Here is a 19,317-nt window from a genome sequence, read left to right as displayed (position 1 = left end):
AAATAAAAGAATATATGAGTGCCAACTTTGCACAGGGAAACAGAAGAATAAAGCTGTCAGGAGGCTAAGAACCAAGTCACAGAAAAGCAACATGAAACAGGCGCAGCCGTGGTAAAATGTCAGCTGTGAATCCAAATAGATCGATGATTATTCTCAGTAAAATTGGACTGAATACTCCAAGACCCAGATTGTCGGACAGACTCTGGTTTCTTTTGTTTCTTTGTTGTTGTTGTTGCCAGAGCTCAAAACCAGGGCCTCACGACGAGGGCCAGGTGCTCTACCACTGGGCTGCACCCCAGCCCACACAGACTTCTTTAAACCTAAATGATATGTAGGTTACAAGAGGCTGCATTAAAAACAAGTTAAAAAAAAAAAAAAAGATGTAAGTAAAAGTTGGGGAAAGAACTATCCCAGATAAAAGAAAACCAGATATGCTAGTATCAAAGTAGACTGTGGGCAAAAAAGCGTTTTTAGAGATAAAGGAGATGCTTTATCGTGAGAGCAGTGTCTGTCCACCCAGGCTACAAAAAGTCAGTGACAGGTCCGCAGCAGCAGGAGCAGCAAGGACGAGGAAGCAGGAAGGACGCAGATAGGCCAGGAATCAGCCTGACCTGCCGGGCACCCAGTCCAGCCACGAGGGAACACACATTCCTCTCTTTTTTATTATTATTATTTAAATTTATTTTTCAGTGTTGGGGCTGGAACTCGGGGCCTGGCGCCTGCCAGGCAAGCGCCCTGCGAGGGAACACACATTCCTAACCACACACATAGCAGGGAGTCAAAGGAGCCAGATGCTGACCATAAAGCAAGCCTTAAATTCCAAGGGATTTAAATCATTTAGAGGTAAATCCTTGGGCCACTGTGAAATTAATCTAGGAATTAATAATGAGAATTTAATTAGAAAATCTCCTTCCCACCCTGGCAGCCAGCTCTGCCCCGAACACCTGCCGATCTCTCCGTGATTTATGGGAGAGTTTGAAGGAAGGAAAGGTACAGGAACTGCAGCCAGGGTGGGAAGTAGGAAGCAGAGCTACGGGGCCACCAGCCACCGCAACAGCCCGGTGCCCAGAGGAGAAAGAAATCGGCTTTGGCCACAGCGGGCAGAAGTCAGGGCTGGAGAAGGCTGGCCACCTAGAGGAGCACCAGAAAGAAGACCAAGAGAAGTACCCAGAACAAAGCCTGACCCAGAAAGTACAGGGAAAGTCTCAAATTCACCCCACCCTAACAAGAGGTAAAGTTTTAATTTTTACCCACAGCAAAGTAAGGAAATTCCAGACCCCCCCAAAAAAATATATATATATTTTTTTTTATATAAAATCTCATTTTGTCAGGGCAAATCCTTAGCTGCATGGCTACAGCAAACACGAGTCCTCTGTGAGGGATGCCACTGTCCTGGCCCCGTGGGACTCCTGTGGCAAAACTGGCAAAACCACCAAGAGACATGAAGGAGTTTCACAGCCGTGTTTAAAGCCCCTCACCCCTGAGTGTGAGAAACTGAAGGGCAGAATCCTATGGAAGGCAATCTTACCTGAGCCCATCTCGGCACCCTTTGGGCCTCATTGTCATTGACATATGTCATCCACTTTGGGGGAGATATCAGAGCTCTAGCCTCCCCATCCTGCCCAGAATGGGCTGGCACCTCCTTTCCTGAATCCAGGGTTATCGTGGGTTAAGCCAATTTTGAGAGAGGAGCCCTTGGCTGGACCAGTAGCGGGAATCCTGCTTCACGTTCTGAACATGAACGGAGCCCGTGCTCTGTTCAGGGCAAAGCAGCTGGGTACCGGAGAACAGGCCACAGCTGGGCAAGCATGTGACAGCAGTGACCCGCACAACCTCCATCTACCCCACAGCACCCTTCCCCTTAGGATCCCGTCCACTGGCCTCATGCTTTCCCAGAGTGGAACCGTTTTCTGGAAAGATCCAGAGCCGGGGGAAAGCAGCGGGTTTCCTGTGGATGCAGATTGTTTGAGACATGCTGCTTGGAACTAAAGGACTCCGCAGCCTTAGCCTCATCAGGGGTCTTCAGAAAATAAGGTGTGTGGGGGCCAGGACCGTGGGTCATGGCAAAGAGAGCTTGGGACTTGAGACCCACTGGCACCGGGAGGTGAAGAGGACCCAATGTGGACTACCATGATCCTATGACACCCTACATTCTGTCCAGGAGGACCTCAAACAACTCAGAGAGACCCAGGAGCACCAGAGGTATGTCCTGGTTCAGCTGGTGTAGACTTCTGGGACTGAGGGCAAGACGTGGTACCTCCTGCCCTCCATGCCACAAACTGAGGTGCCTGAATGTCCCATGGGCTGTTGGCTGTGGCCAGTAACCCTGTGCTCACCTGGATTCACGTCATCTCGTCCACTGGCCCCAAATGTCTTACCATGTAAGAGGGAAAGGATGAAACAACCCGCTCCCCTCCCACAGCACCACCCAGCAGCAGCCGGAAGATCCAGGTGTGGTCTTCTTTTGCTCAGGATAGACCAGGACCTTTAGCTAAGGTGCTAAGCTTCATAATAATCCCTCTGCATTATTGAGTCCTTTTATGTTTTATGCATTAGAGAGGATGTGCATTCTCTGTTTTCATCAACATAACAACATATCAAGTGTCCCAAACATCATTAGTGCTAAATATTCATTGGTTTTACGTGGTGAGAGAGGAGTGATATAAATGGTAACTCTCCAGGAAAGGAGTCCACGTGGTAGAATTTTCCAACCTCACTTAGTCATAAAGCAACTTGAGGCAGCTGGATATTTTAAGGATGGCAAATTGAAGCTTGAGCGGATGGCATAGGATTGCATCAAGAGAAATATGGTGTCCTGTGAGGAGTGGTCCAAGAGGCATTTGGAAATAGGTTGAGTTGAAGCCATCATGGGGGTGCTCGTGCCACTGTCCTTGAAAGTAGACACTCGTCATGTACTCAGGATGGCCAGTGACTCCTTGGGGAAGCTCTGGTTTATCCTTAGAAGAGAGGCATCTCCTTTACCACTCTCCAAAGAAGGCTGTGATGATTTCCCAAGAGCATGGAGCTTCACCTGCATCTCACTCCAGGCACATGTGCAAGGTAAAAAGATGCTTTTCCCCAGGTTTAAGGCTTAGCTTTGTAACACAAAGGGGCAGGTTTTATGCAGGACACATTTGCATTTGGTTCTCTGCCCAAACCACACACACATGAAACAATGTGTATATATTTTTTTCTATCTGAGTAAAACAGTATTTCATGGATAGGATTAAAGTAGGTCAAATGAGTGGAAATATTTAGACACAAATGTTTCAGTATATAATAATAAGGTAGTTATATGCTGTCAGACAACAGAAATATCTGGTTACAATTTATTATATGTCCCAGGTACTGCGCTAGGCACTTTAGATCCAGAAAGGAAACCTAGAATCTAGTGGCTGCTGAAATGGGGACACTTGCTGCTTCTCTTCTCTGCTGAGGCCTCTGTGGTTCTCTTTTGATAAAAGGGCACAGAGGCCAGTATTCCAGAGAGGGAAGGCAGGCAGAGGGGGCTAGGGCTGCCCTGAGGGCAGGCGATGGGTCCTCAGCCTGGGGGGCTGGGACAGGGGGCTAAGAGACTGAGGTCACACACAGCACTTTCCAAAAACGTCTTTCAGGAGTGACCAGTCTATTGGGGATTTTCTCTGACTATGGGACAGTGTTTCTTTGAGACTGTTTGTGGGGCCTGGCACGGGGATTTATCTGGGGCAGCTCAGGGAGTCTGCAGACACTCCTGGGCCTCACTGTAAGCAGCGTCTCCAGGTCCTCTGTCCCTCATGGCTAGAGGGGAGAGCAGGTGATGGGAGGGAAAAGGAGAGACAGGTGAGCAAAGCAGCTCAAAGCTGCAGGGGACAGGGACATTGGGTCTGCCCTGTTAGACTAGCACCAAGCAGGCTGACTCCCAGGTGCCCAGGTGGCAGTTCTGCAGCAGGTCTGAAATAGGCTGGACAGGGACTCAGGTGACAGGGACTCAGGTGACACAGGCAGTATGGCAAAGGTAGGCGTGGAGTCCCGCAGCCCCGGTGCCTGCTGAGTTCCTCCCTCCCATGGGGAACAGCTGCATCTGGACACTGAGGTAGACAGAGCCTGCCTGCACTGGACCAAGAGGCCGCACAAGCAAGTCAAGGATGTGGCCTGGAGACCACGCCATTCTGCAGGAGGGAAAAGGAGAGGCCAGGGCAGAGAGGATGCTGGGAAGGCACCTAGAGGGCGGAGCTTGGGCAGCAGGGAGAGGTGGGTGCCTTTCTGGGCAGCAGTGGAACTGGCCCTGGCCCCAGGCCCTCCCGTCCCACCCCCACAGGGCGGGTGACAGTTCCCTCAGCAACCCTCCTCAGCCGTCCACAGTCCTGGGAGGGTGCCTGAAGCCACAACATGACTGACCCAAGACTCAGTGTTCTGGGGAGAGAGCGGGAAGGGGAGGGCCCAAGGGAGGGAGGTGGAGGCTGGAGGTCGGACCATTGCCAAGGACACCAAAGGGTCTCGGCTCAGTCCATTTGTAGCTGTGCTTTGGGGCCTGAGATGGACAGTGCTGGACCTCAGAGTCAGGCCAGTCTCCTGAAGACCCTCTCCCAGCCTCCCTTTGCTATGGGCACTGTGGTTGGTTTGCCTGGCCCATAGGCTGCTGGGAACTTCTGCTAAGAGGTCATGTGGAGCAGCTCAAGACCAAGATCCATGTGGGGCCACTGCTGTGGGGTGGCCACAATAGCCCCTTCCCCTTCCCACATCTGGGCAGCTCAGAACCACACCCCTCATGAATGGAGACCTTCGTCCTTGCACCCTCAGACACCTTCTCGCTGAGGTTATTCTTAGCCCAGGTCAGAGGTGACTCAGAAATCAGTGGTGGCTCCTATGTGCAGTCCAGATGCCTGAAGAGCCTTGGTGCCCCATCCTGGCCCCAAACCAAGTACCAAAGGCTTCCTGTGTGCAGTTTCTGAATCCGCCACAAGAGGACAGCACAGGGCTGCCTTTCTGTGCCTCCTAGTCCCTGGGAGGTACTTTGCAGAAGGCCAGATGGCAGGAGGGGGCTGCCACTCTAGACCCCCACGCTCCTTTCCACACACTCTCTCTGAAAAACATTCTAGGAATTTAAGTGAACTGGGGAAATGGCTAGTTTTCAAAAGGCAGTAAAGAGGCAGGTCTGAAGGGGCCTCTTAATACCTCCATATTTTCACTCCATCAGAAACTGGGGAAACTGAGGCTCAGAGAGGTTAAATCCCTCGCCTGAGGTCGGTCAGCCCTTTCCCTGGCCCCCAGCTTAGTTCTCGCTTTGAGCACCCGCTGTTCCCTCTTAGGAACAGTGTGCACTGCGGGGTGTCAGGGTGGGGATGGGGCAAACCCACACAGCCCATACAGGAGGCGGTGGCCTTGACCTTGGCCTTGGGGTGCAGCAGGAAGCTGACTCCCTTGAACAGGGTGGGGTGGGCACTCCGGTGGAGCTAACAGCTCGGGCACAGGCAGAGAGGGTAAGGGTGGAGGAGACATCTGGGTGTGCCGGATCCCTGCAGGCTGCCTGGTCTCTGCCTTCAGAACCATACTGGCTCACTTGCAAATTTTCCTGAATTCCATTTTATTGAAAGTGCAGAATATGGCAGGAGTCTCTGGATTATCTCATGTGGAGGTGGAAGTAAGCAAGTGGTCACCATGGCCACCGTGCAGGCCAACTGCCCCTTTGCAGGCTGGAGGCCAACTCTGGGGAGGAAAGCAGCCTCATCCCATTCCTGTGGCAGCCAGAGCCGCTGACCTCAGGGGCTAGTGCTGACCTCAGGACTGTCTGTCCTCTGGCCGCCTGGGATTCCTCCAAGATGGCCTCATCTGGAAGTATGGGGACCACAGAGCAGCCAGTCCCACACACTCAGGGGCTCCCACCCGGGTCAGCAGCACACAGCTCAGCCTCCTGATGTCTGGGTGGAAGTGGGACATGGGAGGGACTTGAAAGAGATGGTTGAGGACAGAGTGGACTTTCCCTGGCACACAGTGGGGCCAGGGATGAGCGAAGCCCCGCTGCTGCAGTCAGTTCTGAAGATGCCACCCAGCCTGACCTCAGTGTCCACTGCCTGCAAGGGCCTCACTCACTCTGGCCAGCTCAGTCTGGAAGCCTCCACCTGTCTCCTTGGGAACTTTCCATAGACTCAGAGCTGAGAAGCCAAGGTCGGGACTAAGCCCTGGAGAACAACAAACCTACGCTCAAGGCCCAGCTCAGCCTCTCCCTAGCTCCGGCCTGGGCCACCGAGTCTCAGTTCTCCCACCTTTTCACCTCATCCTGGGACCACAATGAAGGTCAATGAAAGATGTACAAGTGTCCTTTGACGGCCACTTGGTCGATAATAGCTGGCACCGTAGCAACCCTCTTCCTCCCCAGAGCTGGCTTCCCTGAGTGACAGACACTTTCACGTCCCCTAAAAATTCTGGCTGATGCTGGGAGCATCCTCAGCTATCCTGGTTTGGGGCCATTCTGCAAAATGCCCTCCAGTTGATTTCGCATTTCCTGAAGTCAATAATGTCTGTCCCCAAGGCTTTCTTAATGCCCCTTGTTCTTAATATTACAAATGCACTATTTAATTAAACACCACATCCATCAGCAGTTTTCAAACCGTTTAGCCCCAAGGCTCCTTTACACCCTGAGCCACACTGAAGATGCCAAGGAGTTTTGGTACCGGTTCACATCTGTGGATAGTCACCGTATCAGGGCTGAAGCAGAGAGATTGTCAAGCAGAGCTGGACACTGCCCAGTCGTCATCAGAGCAGACCGGGGCCTCTGGAACACTTGGCTTGTCCATTCATGGGAAATGTAAGGGCAATGACATCTTAGAATGATCTTGAAAACAACCTGAACTTGCAGATTCTCCTCGAGGGTCTCCAGGGTCCCCAGGACCTAGGAGAACCACTGGAGAACTATCAGTGCAGAAGCTCAGGGAAGCCCCCGCACAGCTGGGAGAGAGCCACACAGACCAGGAAGGGCTCTGCCTCCAGATTGCTGAGCTGCGGCTTCCGGTTCAGATGCTCCTTTAGAGAAATGGAAACCGGAAACCAGTGCTGATTCAATATGATGTGGTTTCTGACAAAGTTCACCCAAAAATCCTGTCTGTAGACCCACGCTCAGAGAAAAGGCTTTGGCAATATACCAACAGACAGACAAAACAAATGGACTTTAAAGATTTTAAGTAAAAACGGAACAGGAAAGGTGGCTGTGGTTAAGCAGGGTAGGCCCCCTGCCCAGTGCACTCAACTCAGGGCATCCCCAGATGCTGCAGGGTGACAGTCCACTCCACCCTCAGAATGGACACCAGCCTAATCCCTGTGTTTCATCATTTTAACTTTGGCCTTGCCTTTGGCCTCCTTCGAGGCCTGCTGTATTCTTCACTTACTCGCGAGCATGGAACTAGAAGTCAGACTGGCTGGGTTCCCATGCCGGTTTCTAGCTGTGTCATCTTGAGGAAGTCCCCTAACCTCTCTGAGCCCCAGCTTCTTTCCCTGCCAGATGGGAAACTACAGATAGGCACTCATGCGTCCTGGCTCTAAGGCCAGCCGCCTGTGCACTTGTGGCCAGTGATGAGGGTCTTTGCCTTCTATCCTAAGTGAGTGGGCGTTTGGTCAGGGTTTCAGAGGAGAGAGTGACATGGTTGGGGGGATCCCGGGGGGAGAATGGCATTGGGGGCACGAGGGAGGCCCGGGGGGATATTCTGCGGGTGAGTGAGGCCAGCAGTGGGGGGGCTGGTGGCTCTGAGCTGTGGGTCTGTTACCCCCCCCCCCATCCACCACGCATGGGGCCCACTGCAGCACACGGGGCCACACAGAAGCTCAGGGAGGGCCAGAGGCAGAGGCGGCAGTGGCCCCCAGCCGGCTCCTGGGTTGTCATTCTGGGAGGAGCAGCGGGCGAGCCGGGGAGTCATGAGGGTGAGGACGGGCTGGTGCTCATTTTACCAGGCTCCAGGGTGCAGGACCCAGTGGTCTGGCCCCAGGCCCTGAGGGGCGGGGGAGGGCCCCACGAGCCCCACAGAGATGGTGGGACCTGGCTTCACTCTGGCCGCCTTGTAGGTGACCCGTTCACCGGGGTCCCAGCCAGCTCTGGGAGGGACGTCCCTCAGGGCCCACAGATCCCCAAGACATCAAAGCTCATCAGTATGAACAAGGACCAGGGTTGACTTGGGGCGATGGTCAGGATCAGGGGGCAGCAGAATGGGGGTCTCTCAGGTGGGAGGAGAGGAGCCTGGGAGAGGGGTGGGGTCAGCGTGGTCAGGCTGGGTGGACACTGGAGCACACGAGGTGGGAGGGAGGCGGGTGGGCTGCGGCTCAGAGTGGGGGAGCAGTGCTGGGTGCAGCTCAGGACTTGGGCTGCCCCTGATGCCTGTGGGGGCTGAGGTGGGGCCACGGGTGGCCAGGGGACAGGGACAGACACTGGTTCTGCCACTCCAGCTGGAGAAGCTGCCCCTCACTGCAGGGGCAGACAGCGTGGGGTCCCCAGCCAGAGGCAGCAGAGGCTTGGGAGTGCAGGAGACCCTCCGTGGACAGGCGTTCCTGCAAGAAGGCCAAGGCCTGGACCACAGGCACCTTGACCTTGAAGATGTGGAAAGAAGAGGAGGCCACCGCGGAGGCTGGAGGACAAGTCACGTCCTGAGAGGCTCAGATGTGGCGGGGGGCGTCCACTGGAGTCCCCAGGGACAAGAGGCTGTGCTAAGCATGGCATCTGCAGTGACACTGCCATCTGACGGGGTGCACTACTGACCACAAGTGAGACCCCCCAGGGGAATTCCTGTCTTCTTGGGAGCAGACCTGTAACCAGCCACTGTGCTCCATTATCATACTTAGAATGTCCTCGGTGACTCTGAGGACATTTCTTGTCCCTGCTGTTAAATTAGTACCTAAGAGCTTCTAGTCTGACCCACCGTCCGGCCCTTCAGGGGAAACCTCGACCATCTCAAGGCAGGAGAGAGTGATGGAGGCTGAGGGTGGATGAGGGGCCACGAGACCCCAGGACATAAAACAACAGCATGGTGACTTCCCCGAGGACCACAGCTGGGGGACCCAGGGGGGCCTAAAGCTGGGGCCAGCCTCGCCCTGCCTGGGGATGCTTGGGCCACAAGCTGCAGCCCTGGCCTCCTTGGTCTTGGTCCCTGAGGCAGACGGACAGGCAGACTCCAGTGCCTCGTGCACAGTAGGTGTTCAGGAAATATTTGATGAGAAAATAAATATTAGTTGTTCGTATGACTCCCAGCTGGGCTGTGTGCCCCGGTGCCTTTGAGGCTGCTGGGCAGGGCTGAGCCCAGAGGGTGGGGCAGTCTGCTTCTGTTGTGACTCGGGTCTCAGGGGACTCAGAAGCAAGAAGCAGCCTGCCTGCACATGAGGCTGAGGCCACTTGCAGGCAGCCCAGGGCAGGGACTGCACCTCTGCTACCTGGATCTCGGCAGGGAGCCTTGGAAGAGCAGAGTCATGTTCATTTCCGCCTCGGCTGCCTCTAGGCCACACCTAGACCCCTGAACAGGCAGAAAGCTTTGGCCCAGTAGAGCACTGGGCATTGAAATGGGGCTGGGGGGGGGAGGGAGTCTTGATATTCAAGATGCTGACAGGCTGCTGAGGATGGGCCCAGGGTGCAGAGGGTGCACCGTGCATGGAGCACCAAGGTTCAAAGCATTGACTTTGAAATTATAAGTAAAAAGGTCTGAGTTGACATTCTGCTCTTTTATTCTGGACACTTGTGCTATGGATCTCAGGGTGGTGTGCAACCCCTCTGACCTTCAGTGTTTACCTGTTACCTCTGACGCCCCCTCATGAGCACTGTAGACCCATGGGTACAGAAAGGGCCAGTGCTGTGCCCTAGGTTATGGGAAGGCCATACCAGGCCCTGCACTGGGGAACCTGACCTCAGCTCACCTGGTGCCAGACCCAGGTCTCCCCTTTCCCATGTCGTCCTTCTCAGGGCAGAGTTCAGTGGGTACAAATTGCCTGGCCTTTTAGGTGGAAGTGGAGGTGGTGGACCCCACCTACCTCTTCTCTGAGCTGCTGGGGGGTCTCCTTCCTCTGGTTGCCATCTCACGATGGCGCTGCCTGGGGCAAGTCACGTGTCTGGGGAGGCCCAGGTTCAGCGTTGACACCCACTTCTAAAACTGACGGGGACCTGCGTCTCGAGGGACCTTCTGGAGGACAAACAGCTGGGGGTGCAGCCCAGAAGGTCCCCCAGAGCCCCAGAGCCTCTGCACTCACCAAGGGCCCTGTGGGAGCCTGGGGTCCTGGATGCTGCCCCAGCCAGGGGCTTTCTAACCGGGAGAGCAGGCCCCTTTCACAGCCTTCTCTGTACCCCAGACAGCACTGGGCACTCGGGGGCAGCTGGCATGTGCTACCAGCATGAAATGGAGTCCTCCTCTGCTTCACAGGCCCAGCAGCGAGGAGGAGCACAGGGGCAGCTCAGGGCAGGCCAGGCCAGTGGAGGACAGGGGGCACCACTGCTCTGCCACACTCAACTCCCTGGGTGCACGGGTGCCTGCGGGTCTCCGCCTCTGCTCTCCTGCCCAGTCTACACCATGCAGGCTCCCCAAGGATGGCGACTCGCAGACCCAAGGGCCCAGACCGCACATAGCTCCCACCCTAGTCTCTGCCAGGAACCTGCCCAACAGCAAGTCTGCTCAGGGAAGGACAGGGAGGATCAAGGTGCTGGCCAGGGCAGCCTGGGGCCATCGGCAGAACCGATGCCAGTGAGCTTGGAGGTCAGCTTCGCAAAGCACGAGGCTGGGCCCAGGTGGTGGCAGGCCCTGAAGTTCCCCTGGGGACAGGAAAACATTCTAACTATTCTTGAGACTTTCACAACTCAACAGCAGCTTGAGAAACTAGAGACCTCCTGGGAACTGTTGGAACTTCGCAGAAAGTGAGGAACAAGACGGAGCTGCAAGCGCTCGGACATCCTCCTTCCAGAGCTGGGGAGAGTGCCGGGCAGCGCGGGCATCTTGCTCACCGTGCAAACCAGGCCATCTTCTGGGGAGTGGCGTACACCGAAGGCTTATGATGTGAACTTGAGGCTTTCTGATGCCAGTCATGGGACAGAAGGACACACACCCAGGAGCACACACCCAGGAGCTCGGCCCTCCAACATCAGCCATGGCCCACATGGCCCTGGGCACCCCTCCCGACTTGTCCTGCAGCTCACTGCGCCAGCCTCCTGCCGTGGGCTGCACGGTGGCCTCCGCAGATGTCTAAGCTCAACCCCCAGGGCCCCTAAACACCTCCCCTCGCTTGGCAAAAGGGAGTCTGCAGGTTGGATCCTGAGGAGGGGGATGAGCTCAGATATCCAGGGCCCAGGGTCATCAGGAGCGTCCTCCCAAGAAGCAGAGGATGAGTCAGGGAGGACCCTGTGGTCCCGAGAGCAGAGGGAGGCAGAGGCGGAGGGGGACACAGCAGGAAGACAGGGAAGGGGACAAGAGCCAGGCTGTGGCCTCCAGCAGCTTGGAGAGGCCAGGACAGAGTCTCCTCAGAGAGGAAGCCCGACTGAGCCCAGGGAGGCTGAGCAGGGACTGTGGCCTCCAGAACCTCAGGTAAGAAACCTGCGTGGCTTTAGGCCACCGAGATGGGGGTGACTTGTTACCGCAGCCACGCCAGGCGCTGCTCTCCTGTCCAGGCAGTACCCACACACTGGCCCTCTGGTGCCCAGCAGGGGAGCTGGCTGAGCCTCGTTTTCCTGCCTGTCCACAGAAGTGCCGGCCACACAGCGTCCCTCCCCACAGGAGGCCTGCAGCCTGTTGTCGGGGAGGTGAAAGGTCCTCCTGGGAGTCTTTCCTGAGCCGGTTGGGCGGGGGTGACCTCTGAGCACAGAGTTTCAGAAGAGCTCTAGTTGAGGAGTCACACACCAGCCCTCAGCCACACACCTGGCCTGTCCTGCTCCGGATTCCCACCGCCCTCTGTCTCATGCAGGTATACAGCAAGAAAAGCCTTCCTGGCCCATGCGGGGGCTGGGGGGGGGGCTTTTCCAGGCCCAAATGCCATTGGCACCCCACCTTTAGTGTACCACCATGGGATCAGTGCTGGAAAGAGGTGACAATCCTGTTGTCTTCCCAGAACTGGAGAATCACCCAGAGTCCTTGTCGTGCCATGGATGGCCCAGGCTATTAGAGCCCCAAGTGTGGGGCAGATTTGTGTCCCCTCCCCAGATTCACGTGTTGAAGTCCCAACTGATAGCACCTCAGAATATGGCTGTTTGGAGACACAGCCTTTGAAAAGGTGATGTAGTTGAAATGAGAACATTGAGGTGGCTTTTGATCCGATCTGTGTCCTGCCCAGAGGAGGAGGCCATGCATGGAGGGAGGACCACGTCCCGAGCCAGCAGGAGAGTGGCCTCACAACTATGGGAGAGAAGCCCCTGGAAAAGCCACCTGCTGGTGTCTCCACCTTGAACTTCAGCCTCAGAATGCTGTTCAGGCCACCCAGCTGTGGAACCTGTCACGCCGGCCCCAGGACACCCTGCCCTCCCTCAGGCCTGCCCACATCTCAGCAGAACACCAAGTGTCTAGTGATAATGACGTGCACCCAGAGACACCAGGGCTCTCAAATGCACAGCCCTCAGGGGCAAGGAGGGCTGAGGAGTGAGGCCTGTTGTCACCTGACACAGATTCCAAAGGAGGCTCACCCTGGATAGGGCCCACCTCTACCCTGACTTACCCACAGCTGGACCCTGGCAGGAGGCCCTGGAAACACCCGAGTCCTGGCCTCTGCCCCTGAGCTTTCTTCTGATCCTGGGTGTGGCCATGGCCACCTCTCATCAGCTGCCCTCCATAAGCCCCTTCCCACAGTGAGCAGGCACCTCCGGCCAGTGAGACGCCAACCTGTCCACCACTTGCTCACCCACACAGGACACCGTGGAAAGAACAGACGGCGTGCTGGAGACGGGGAGGACACGCACGTTGTAGGCACAGTCACATGGGTCCATCTTTAATTATGTTAAATCTTAATAGAAGCACAACACCACCGTGATTCACGCGACACCTCACACAACCAGAGGCTGCAGTGGGCACACCCGTGTGCCGTGTCTTCAGTACCAGGTCGTGAGGAACCTTCCATTTCGCTTTGGTCTGGGGTGATGGGCTGGAAAGCCACCGCCCAAGGATGGCATCTGTGCTGTCAACAGGAGCCAGGCCTCGACGGAGAGAGAGCAAAGGCAACAGTTGGCCCCTGGAGAAAGGCCTGGAGGGAAAAACCATGTCTGGATGGCACTGGGCGGCACAGAGAGGGGGCCTGCATATACAAAAGAGATCGGTAATGAACCAAATAATATTGGAAATAATACCTTCGTAATACTTCTGTAAGAAGCAGAGTTACACGACATGTTATTCACATGCATAGGAGTGCATAAGAAAGACCCCTTGTTGAAATCATGGCTGACATTGAATAGCAAAATATGTATTGGAAATGACAAGTTAATTGGCAGAGAAATTAATCTGTAAAGGCATTGTGTCCAGAGAGGAGGCTTCATCAGCAACAGGACTGAAGGGAACCCACTCAGCAAATGCGCCCACACACACGCGCACACACACTCTGTATTCCAAATAAATACACACACACACTCCGAAGTGATATCTCCCTAAAGCATCCTGTGCTCAGGCCAGACTTCCCCTCTGGCGGCTGCTGTGAGGGCCTTCTGCAAGAGAAAGGTGGGGATTGTCCCTGCAAGTGGTGATCAGGACACACAGCGCCTTCAGTAGCAGAAACAGCCCCGGCTGCAGCAGTGCTCAGAGCAAGCCGTACCCCAGGCCATGGGTGCAGGACAATGAGCTCAGCATCCCTTTTGCAGCGGCAGGAAGACGATAGCAATAGGGTCAGATGGCTGAGCAAGTGCACATCCTGGTGCCACCAAAGCCCAGCTGTTTCACGCCCGAGCGCCAGTTGGGTATGTCGTGTTTGCACTTTCTGACTCAGAAGATGGGACTTCAATCCGAGAACACGGGTTCACAGGAAGCTTCCCTTGACCACAGGAGTGCAAAGCTTCCTTGTCCCACCTCGGGCTGAATGCCAAGCAGGCCCAAGCATTCTTTTCCCCGTGACTTCCAAGAAGTGACAAGACCTTCGGCCCATCCATTGTAAACCAAAGCTGCCTAGAGTCCTGGAAAATTCCATTAAGAACATTGCTCCTAGCAATCTCATTCCAAATTCCAGCATACTACATCAAGCCCAAGTTTAGCCTGTGCATTGTTTCTGAATCAGGACACCAGAATCTTGCAGCTCCTTAATGAGAGAGGAGCCGGAGAACTCGGATAAGGAACTCGTTCCAGAGAGGTTCCGCGAGGGGCAGAGCCTCAGCCAGCAAGGACCCAGCACTTGAGCCCCTCCAGTTCTCTGAGGCCCTGCATGCCTCAGGACTTCAGTCACTGAGACTCCACAGAGGGCTCAGCTCCTTGAGGATGCAGGATTCCGGCATTCAGCAAAAATTCCCCTTCCAAACATAAACGGAATTTCTTGAGAAAACATCTAAAGAGGCAGGAGGGAGAGCTAGGGCTAGTCCAATGCAGGAAGTGGTTTGTTAACGCATCCATTTTCTAGTTAAACATGAAGTCTACAAGGGCAGAACGCAATGCTGGAGACGAACAGCTGCCAAAAACAATTCTTTTCTCTTGGAAACTGTGAATAGGGTTTATGTCTGATGTCACTGGAGAGCTGACTTGGGAGTAAGAGGAAAAGAAAAAGATTCCATTCTCAAAAGAGGTTCCATACTCTGCCCAGACGGGGTGAGCAATCCAATCAAGAGTATCGCAAAACCGCCCGTGAGCATGAGAAGTGTCCATTCCGGCCGGTCCAAGGCGAGAGTGCTGGTGCTCCACAGGATCCCAGGACTGTCAAACCCTGGATTCAGGCTGTCCTGGAGGTGGCTGAGCAGAGTTGGGCTGTGGCCTCCCCAGGCCTCCTCTCTGCACTGCAAGCCCATCCCTCCCCAGGGCTCCAGGTGCTCACAGAGCAGAACTCAATTCCTGCCCACCTGCAGCTTCCAGCAGCCTCCGGAGGGGCTCTGTGGGGTCAAGGGCTGAGCTACTGAACTTCACAAAGGAAATTCTGGAATGGTTCTAATTAACAGGTGCCTGGGGAGGAAAAGAAGATGGAGTCTCCCGGTTTTCTCCACACTGTGTAAAACAGTTCCCCACCGAGGGAGACGGTTCAAGTCATGGCAATGACAGGGACGCTGAGCCCCGTGCCTACGGCCAGGACTAAGGTCTCACTGTGTCTTCCATGCAAACGCTTCATCGGCGAGGATCTGCACCAGCCGAGCATTGAAAGGCCCATAGAAGTCCTGCAAGATCTTCTGAGTGACCGGCCACATGGGCCCCAGGTTCCGGTCCTCTGGACGCCGTGCATTGGACGCAGGGCTCTTGGTCATCAAGGCCTCTTGCTTCTCACTTAGGGGCCCTGGAATAAAAGGCAAAGAATCCCATGAGGCCAGAGGCAGGGCAAGCGGCAAAGGGGACTGTGCAAAAATCCCAGCTCTGCTCTGTGCCGAGAAAGGGATTTCCTTCAAGAGGAATGTGTTTGGGGCTTCAGATTCCTGGCTGGATCCATTTGGAGGAGATGGGGGAGGGAGGTGGAAATACCATTAAGAAACAGCAAAGGAATTCTGGGCTTCAGGACAGGCTCACCTCGGGGACTTGTCTCCAGCTCTGATTAAAGGGCTGCTTTCCCTGGCAGCAGCCTGTTCTGAGCACTGTGGACCCTGCCAGGCACAGTCCAGGGGCTTAGTGTCCTGCTGGCTAGCCGCTGGGATTCTGCCACGTGGGCTCCTGATGCCAAGGGCCCCTTTTCACCTGTGTGTCTGGCTGTGAGGTGGCCATGGGGGGGTGGCAGGCCACCTGTGCCCAGAGTCCCCGCTGGCTGCACCTCCACCTACAGCAAGTACATCATGAGGAGACGCCTGTGACGAGCTGGCAGTGCTGCCAGCTGAGGCTGCCACGTGGGACCAGCATGGGGACCCAGGATGCTCACTGGCTTCAACCCACCCGTCGTTGGTCAGGCCTCTGGAGCCCGGGCTCTCGGGATCTGGATAAGGTCCTTAGCAAATCCCAGTGCCCTAGTTATGCAAGATAAAAAGTACTTACTGTCCCTCTTAAGGACAAGACCTAAGCTCATTAAGGTGAGGGAGTCTTCAGGTGGCCAAATTTTTAAAAATGAATAACTGGTTCTAGTCCTTAGAAAGAAAAGTGACCACACTCCAACACATTACCAGCTCTCCCAAAAGGAGAAAGAAAATCAAACGACCCAGTGAGGCAGATTCATTTTAAGAAATATTCAATTAACAGAATTCCCAGGCAAGGTCCTTGGGGTCGCAGGAGGCACTCGGGGAAGGAGTCGGCCCGTTCTGACCCTGCCTCAGCTTTGGCCGCTCTCCTTGGGTGACAACACACACTCAAGGATGTGTATGTCCCTGCCAGCCATTGCCAAGGGAAGCAGTGTGGCCTGGGGCACAAAGTGCCCTGGGGACTTGGGCTGGTCTCCTCGAGCTCAGGGTAGGCTCACCCTCCCAGAGCTGCGGCCAGTGGCCAACCGTCACCAACTCTGGCTCCAGGGATCCCCAGCGACTCTGAGACGGTGCAAGGGCCAGTTCCCTCCTCCACACCCCGTGCCTTCTGCAGGGATATTCCAGCCACCAACACTGCCCTGTTGGTCCTTCAAAGCTCAAACCACACACGCTTTCTTCCCAGGAACCTTCTACAATCCTTCAGCAGCTGGGGTCCCCAGTCGTCAGCACACACCTCCATGACAATAGTGACCTTCCTCCATGTCACGCCGCCAGTTACTCAATGAGTACAGCAGTGGCCTCGTCCTCTCCTTCTGCTGGAAGGCCACCTCCTCCTCCCCAGAGACTCCCTCACCACGCCAGGCACAGTGCCCAAGGGGCTGGTGCTCAATGAACAGACACTGACCTGGCCTCTTTGGAATTCCCTGGGCTTCCCAGCTAGCCCGTCCCTGCCCGGATTTCTATGACTGTGCTTGACCCAGAGAGTTCCCCAAGAGCCAGCAGCCATGGGGCTCACACTGGGCCCCATCAGTCAGAGCCATGTCACATACCCAGGTTCAGGAACTGAAAGACCCTGTGCATGGTGTACTTGACATTGGATGCATGGTCTTCCAGGCGCAGAATGAGAAACTGATCCTTATTAAAAACAGTGAGCCAGTCCAGAAGGTACACGGCATACAGCCCGACCTGGAGCCTCACCTAGGACAGAGGAGGAGGGCATTATTCAGGAGGCATGTTCCTGGCTCTCTAAGGCACTTTTCCAAAAGCATTACGACCCTCATAATAAAACAACCCGGGAGAGTTAGCCGGGCCAACAGTCACCTTCAACAGAGGTACCTGAACACAAGGTGCCCTGGCATCTCCACACAGAGTCTGTACTATGTGGACAGAGAATTCCTACACTCTGGCTGCACTGAATCCTCACCACAGCCCCACAGTAGCACCATGTCTCCACGTGGCTGGTGAGCACTGGGTGTGGGGAAGAGGTCAAGGCTGCAGCAACCAAGGGAGCATGTGCTCTCTGCATGACAGCCCAGCCCTCTCCCTGCCCCCTGAGCAACCTCTGTGTCTAGCACACAACAGGCTGTGGAAATCCACCGCAGACGCTCTCAGACAACCCAGGCGCCACAGGGACATCCGTGGCCATGAGCGTGAGCACATGTGGACATGACTGGTGCAGAAAGAAGCCCACAGGCCCCAGGCCCTTCCCCTGTCCACCTACTCACTTCCTGGTCCTCATCCTTCTGTTCCTTTCTCTTGTGCCAAACTGCAAGCGGTGCAGCCAAGAGTTAACCCAGAGAAAGGTCTGGCCTCCGCCCTTGGCTGCTGGGAGGTGATCTCAGGCCCTGCAATTCGCTGCCCACCAGGAGTATCTTGGTTTGTCGGAGCTTTGCCATGGACAGGCTAACAAAGTGACTAACGACGGGGCTCTGGGCTAGGTAGGTATCACTCCTGACCTTTAGAGGGACTGGAGACCAACAGTCACAAGGCAGTGAGTAAGAGAGTCCCAGGAAGAACTCAGGGCACCAAGGCTTGGTGTGACAATAGTCCACAAGTGCCATCACGCATCCATCATGGCTGGGGGGCAGGAGCACTGCCCACGGCTCCCAGGGGAGAAGAGGACAGGGCTCTGCACTGGAGCCCCTGGCCCTGCCCATACCCTTCTTCCCTTGGTTGACTTCAATCTGCACCTTTTCCCTGAAATAAATCGTGACCACAGAGATGGCCACCTTCAGTGGGCCCTGTGAGCTTTTCTAGAGCATTAGTGAACTTGGTGGTTTGGGGGTCTGCTCCAGAACTTGCAGTGGTATCAAAGCAAGGGCAGTGAGGGCAGCCTCCTCCCCACCTCCCTGTCTACACCCCTCTCCCCTTGTCCATGCCCGTTGCTGCCCTCCTGATACACAGCTCCTGACAGGGCCTACACACCCACCCCTTACCTGGCCACCAGCATAGGCTTCTTGCCCTTGACCTTGAACTCCCTGAGTGCAGGGTCAGTGGCTTCAAGGAAGGCCATCAAGCCTTCTTCTGGAAGACCTGTGTCGGTGCCCAATATGGTCCTCAGCAGAACTGCTGAGCTCAGTTAACAATCAGACGAAGAAACATTTGAAAAATATGTGCAGATGCTATCAAGTTTCATATCTTGCTATTCTTTTTCCATTTCATTATTTTTCTAACGATGTAGGAAGATGGGGAGGAAGGAAAGCAATTAGAGGGAATAGAGTGTTGTCTCCAAAATTCATTAGCTGCCTCCGGCCCACAATTCCTCGCTACATATACACCAGCTCATAAAAGAGACCACAAGCTGGGCCGGAGCTCCGAGGAACGAGCCTGCGTCAGCCTCAGAAACGAGACCGCGTGGCCTCCCATGCAAAGGAGCAGGCCTCACGGAGCTTTTCAAGCCTCTCTCCCTGGCATCTCGCAGGCTCCTCCCTGGGGGAAGAACAGACTGATGAGGTTTATCGCTTCCAGAGAGCCTGGCTTTGCAACTAGAGAACCTTCTGGAAGGAAAGTGGTCAAGTGTTTGTGCAGGATGCTGTCCCTCAAGAGGACCTATAGCCTGTCCCTGCACCTGGCCACAGTGGCAGAATACTCTCTGAAGGTTTGTGCCCATCTGGTCAGAGCCCATCCAGTGTCCTCAGGGGGCCAGAGTCCTGGGGCCGAGTCCTGCAGTGGGGCCCTCCTGATGGAGCTAGGGTTCAGGCCTGCTATCTCTGTGCCCCACCTTTGGATAAGGCAGTCTGGGTGACAAGGCAGAGGGCACGAAGCCTCTCCTGTGAGTGCCACCGCCCTCCGCAGCAGTCTATGCCCCACATGGCCGTGTCAGGCAGAGGCTGGCCCAGCCACGC

General features: G+C 55.3%; 1 protein-coding gene across 7 annotated transcripts in view; it reads right to left on the bottom strand.

The window, feature by feature from the left end:
* Positions 1 to 12,878: 12,878 nt before the first annotated feature.
* Chst15 (carbohydrate sulfotransferase 15) overlaps positions 12,879 to 19,317 on the bottom strand; it is a 68,583-nt gene continuing 62,144 nt past the window's right edge. For 6 of the 7 annotated variants that reach the window (XM_078024693.1, XM_078024697.1, XM_078024702.1 and 3 more), the window contains exons 7-8: positions 17,023 to 17,170; positions 12,879 to 15,369 (exon numbers count right to left, since the gene is read on the bottom strand). In XM_078024693.1, coding sequence (XP_077880819.1) covers positions 15,179 to 15,369; positions 17,023 to 17,170 — 339 coding nt within the window. In that variant the 3' untranslated portion in view covers positions 12,879 to 15,178. The remainder of the gene's footprint in view (positions 15,370 to 17,022; positions 17,171 to 19,317) is intronic. The other variant, XM_078024714.1, reaches the window with a different exon arrangement.

The sequence above is a fragment of the Ictidomys tridecemlineatus genome, chromosome 1, assembly GCF_052094955.1.
Source record: "Ictidomys tridecemlineatus isolate mIctTri1 chromosome 1, mIctTri1.hap1, whole genome shotgun sequence".
In the NCBI taxonomy this organism is placed as follows: Eukaryota; Metazoa; Chordata; class Mammalia; order Rodentia; family Sciuridae; genus Ictidomys; species Ictidomys tridecemlineatus.
This window is presented reverse-complemented; position numbering and strand designations above follow the sequence as displayed.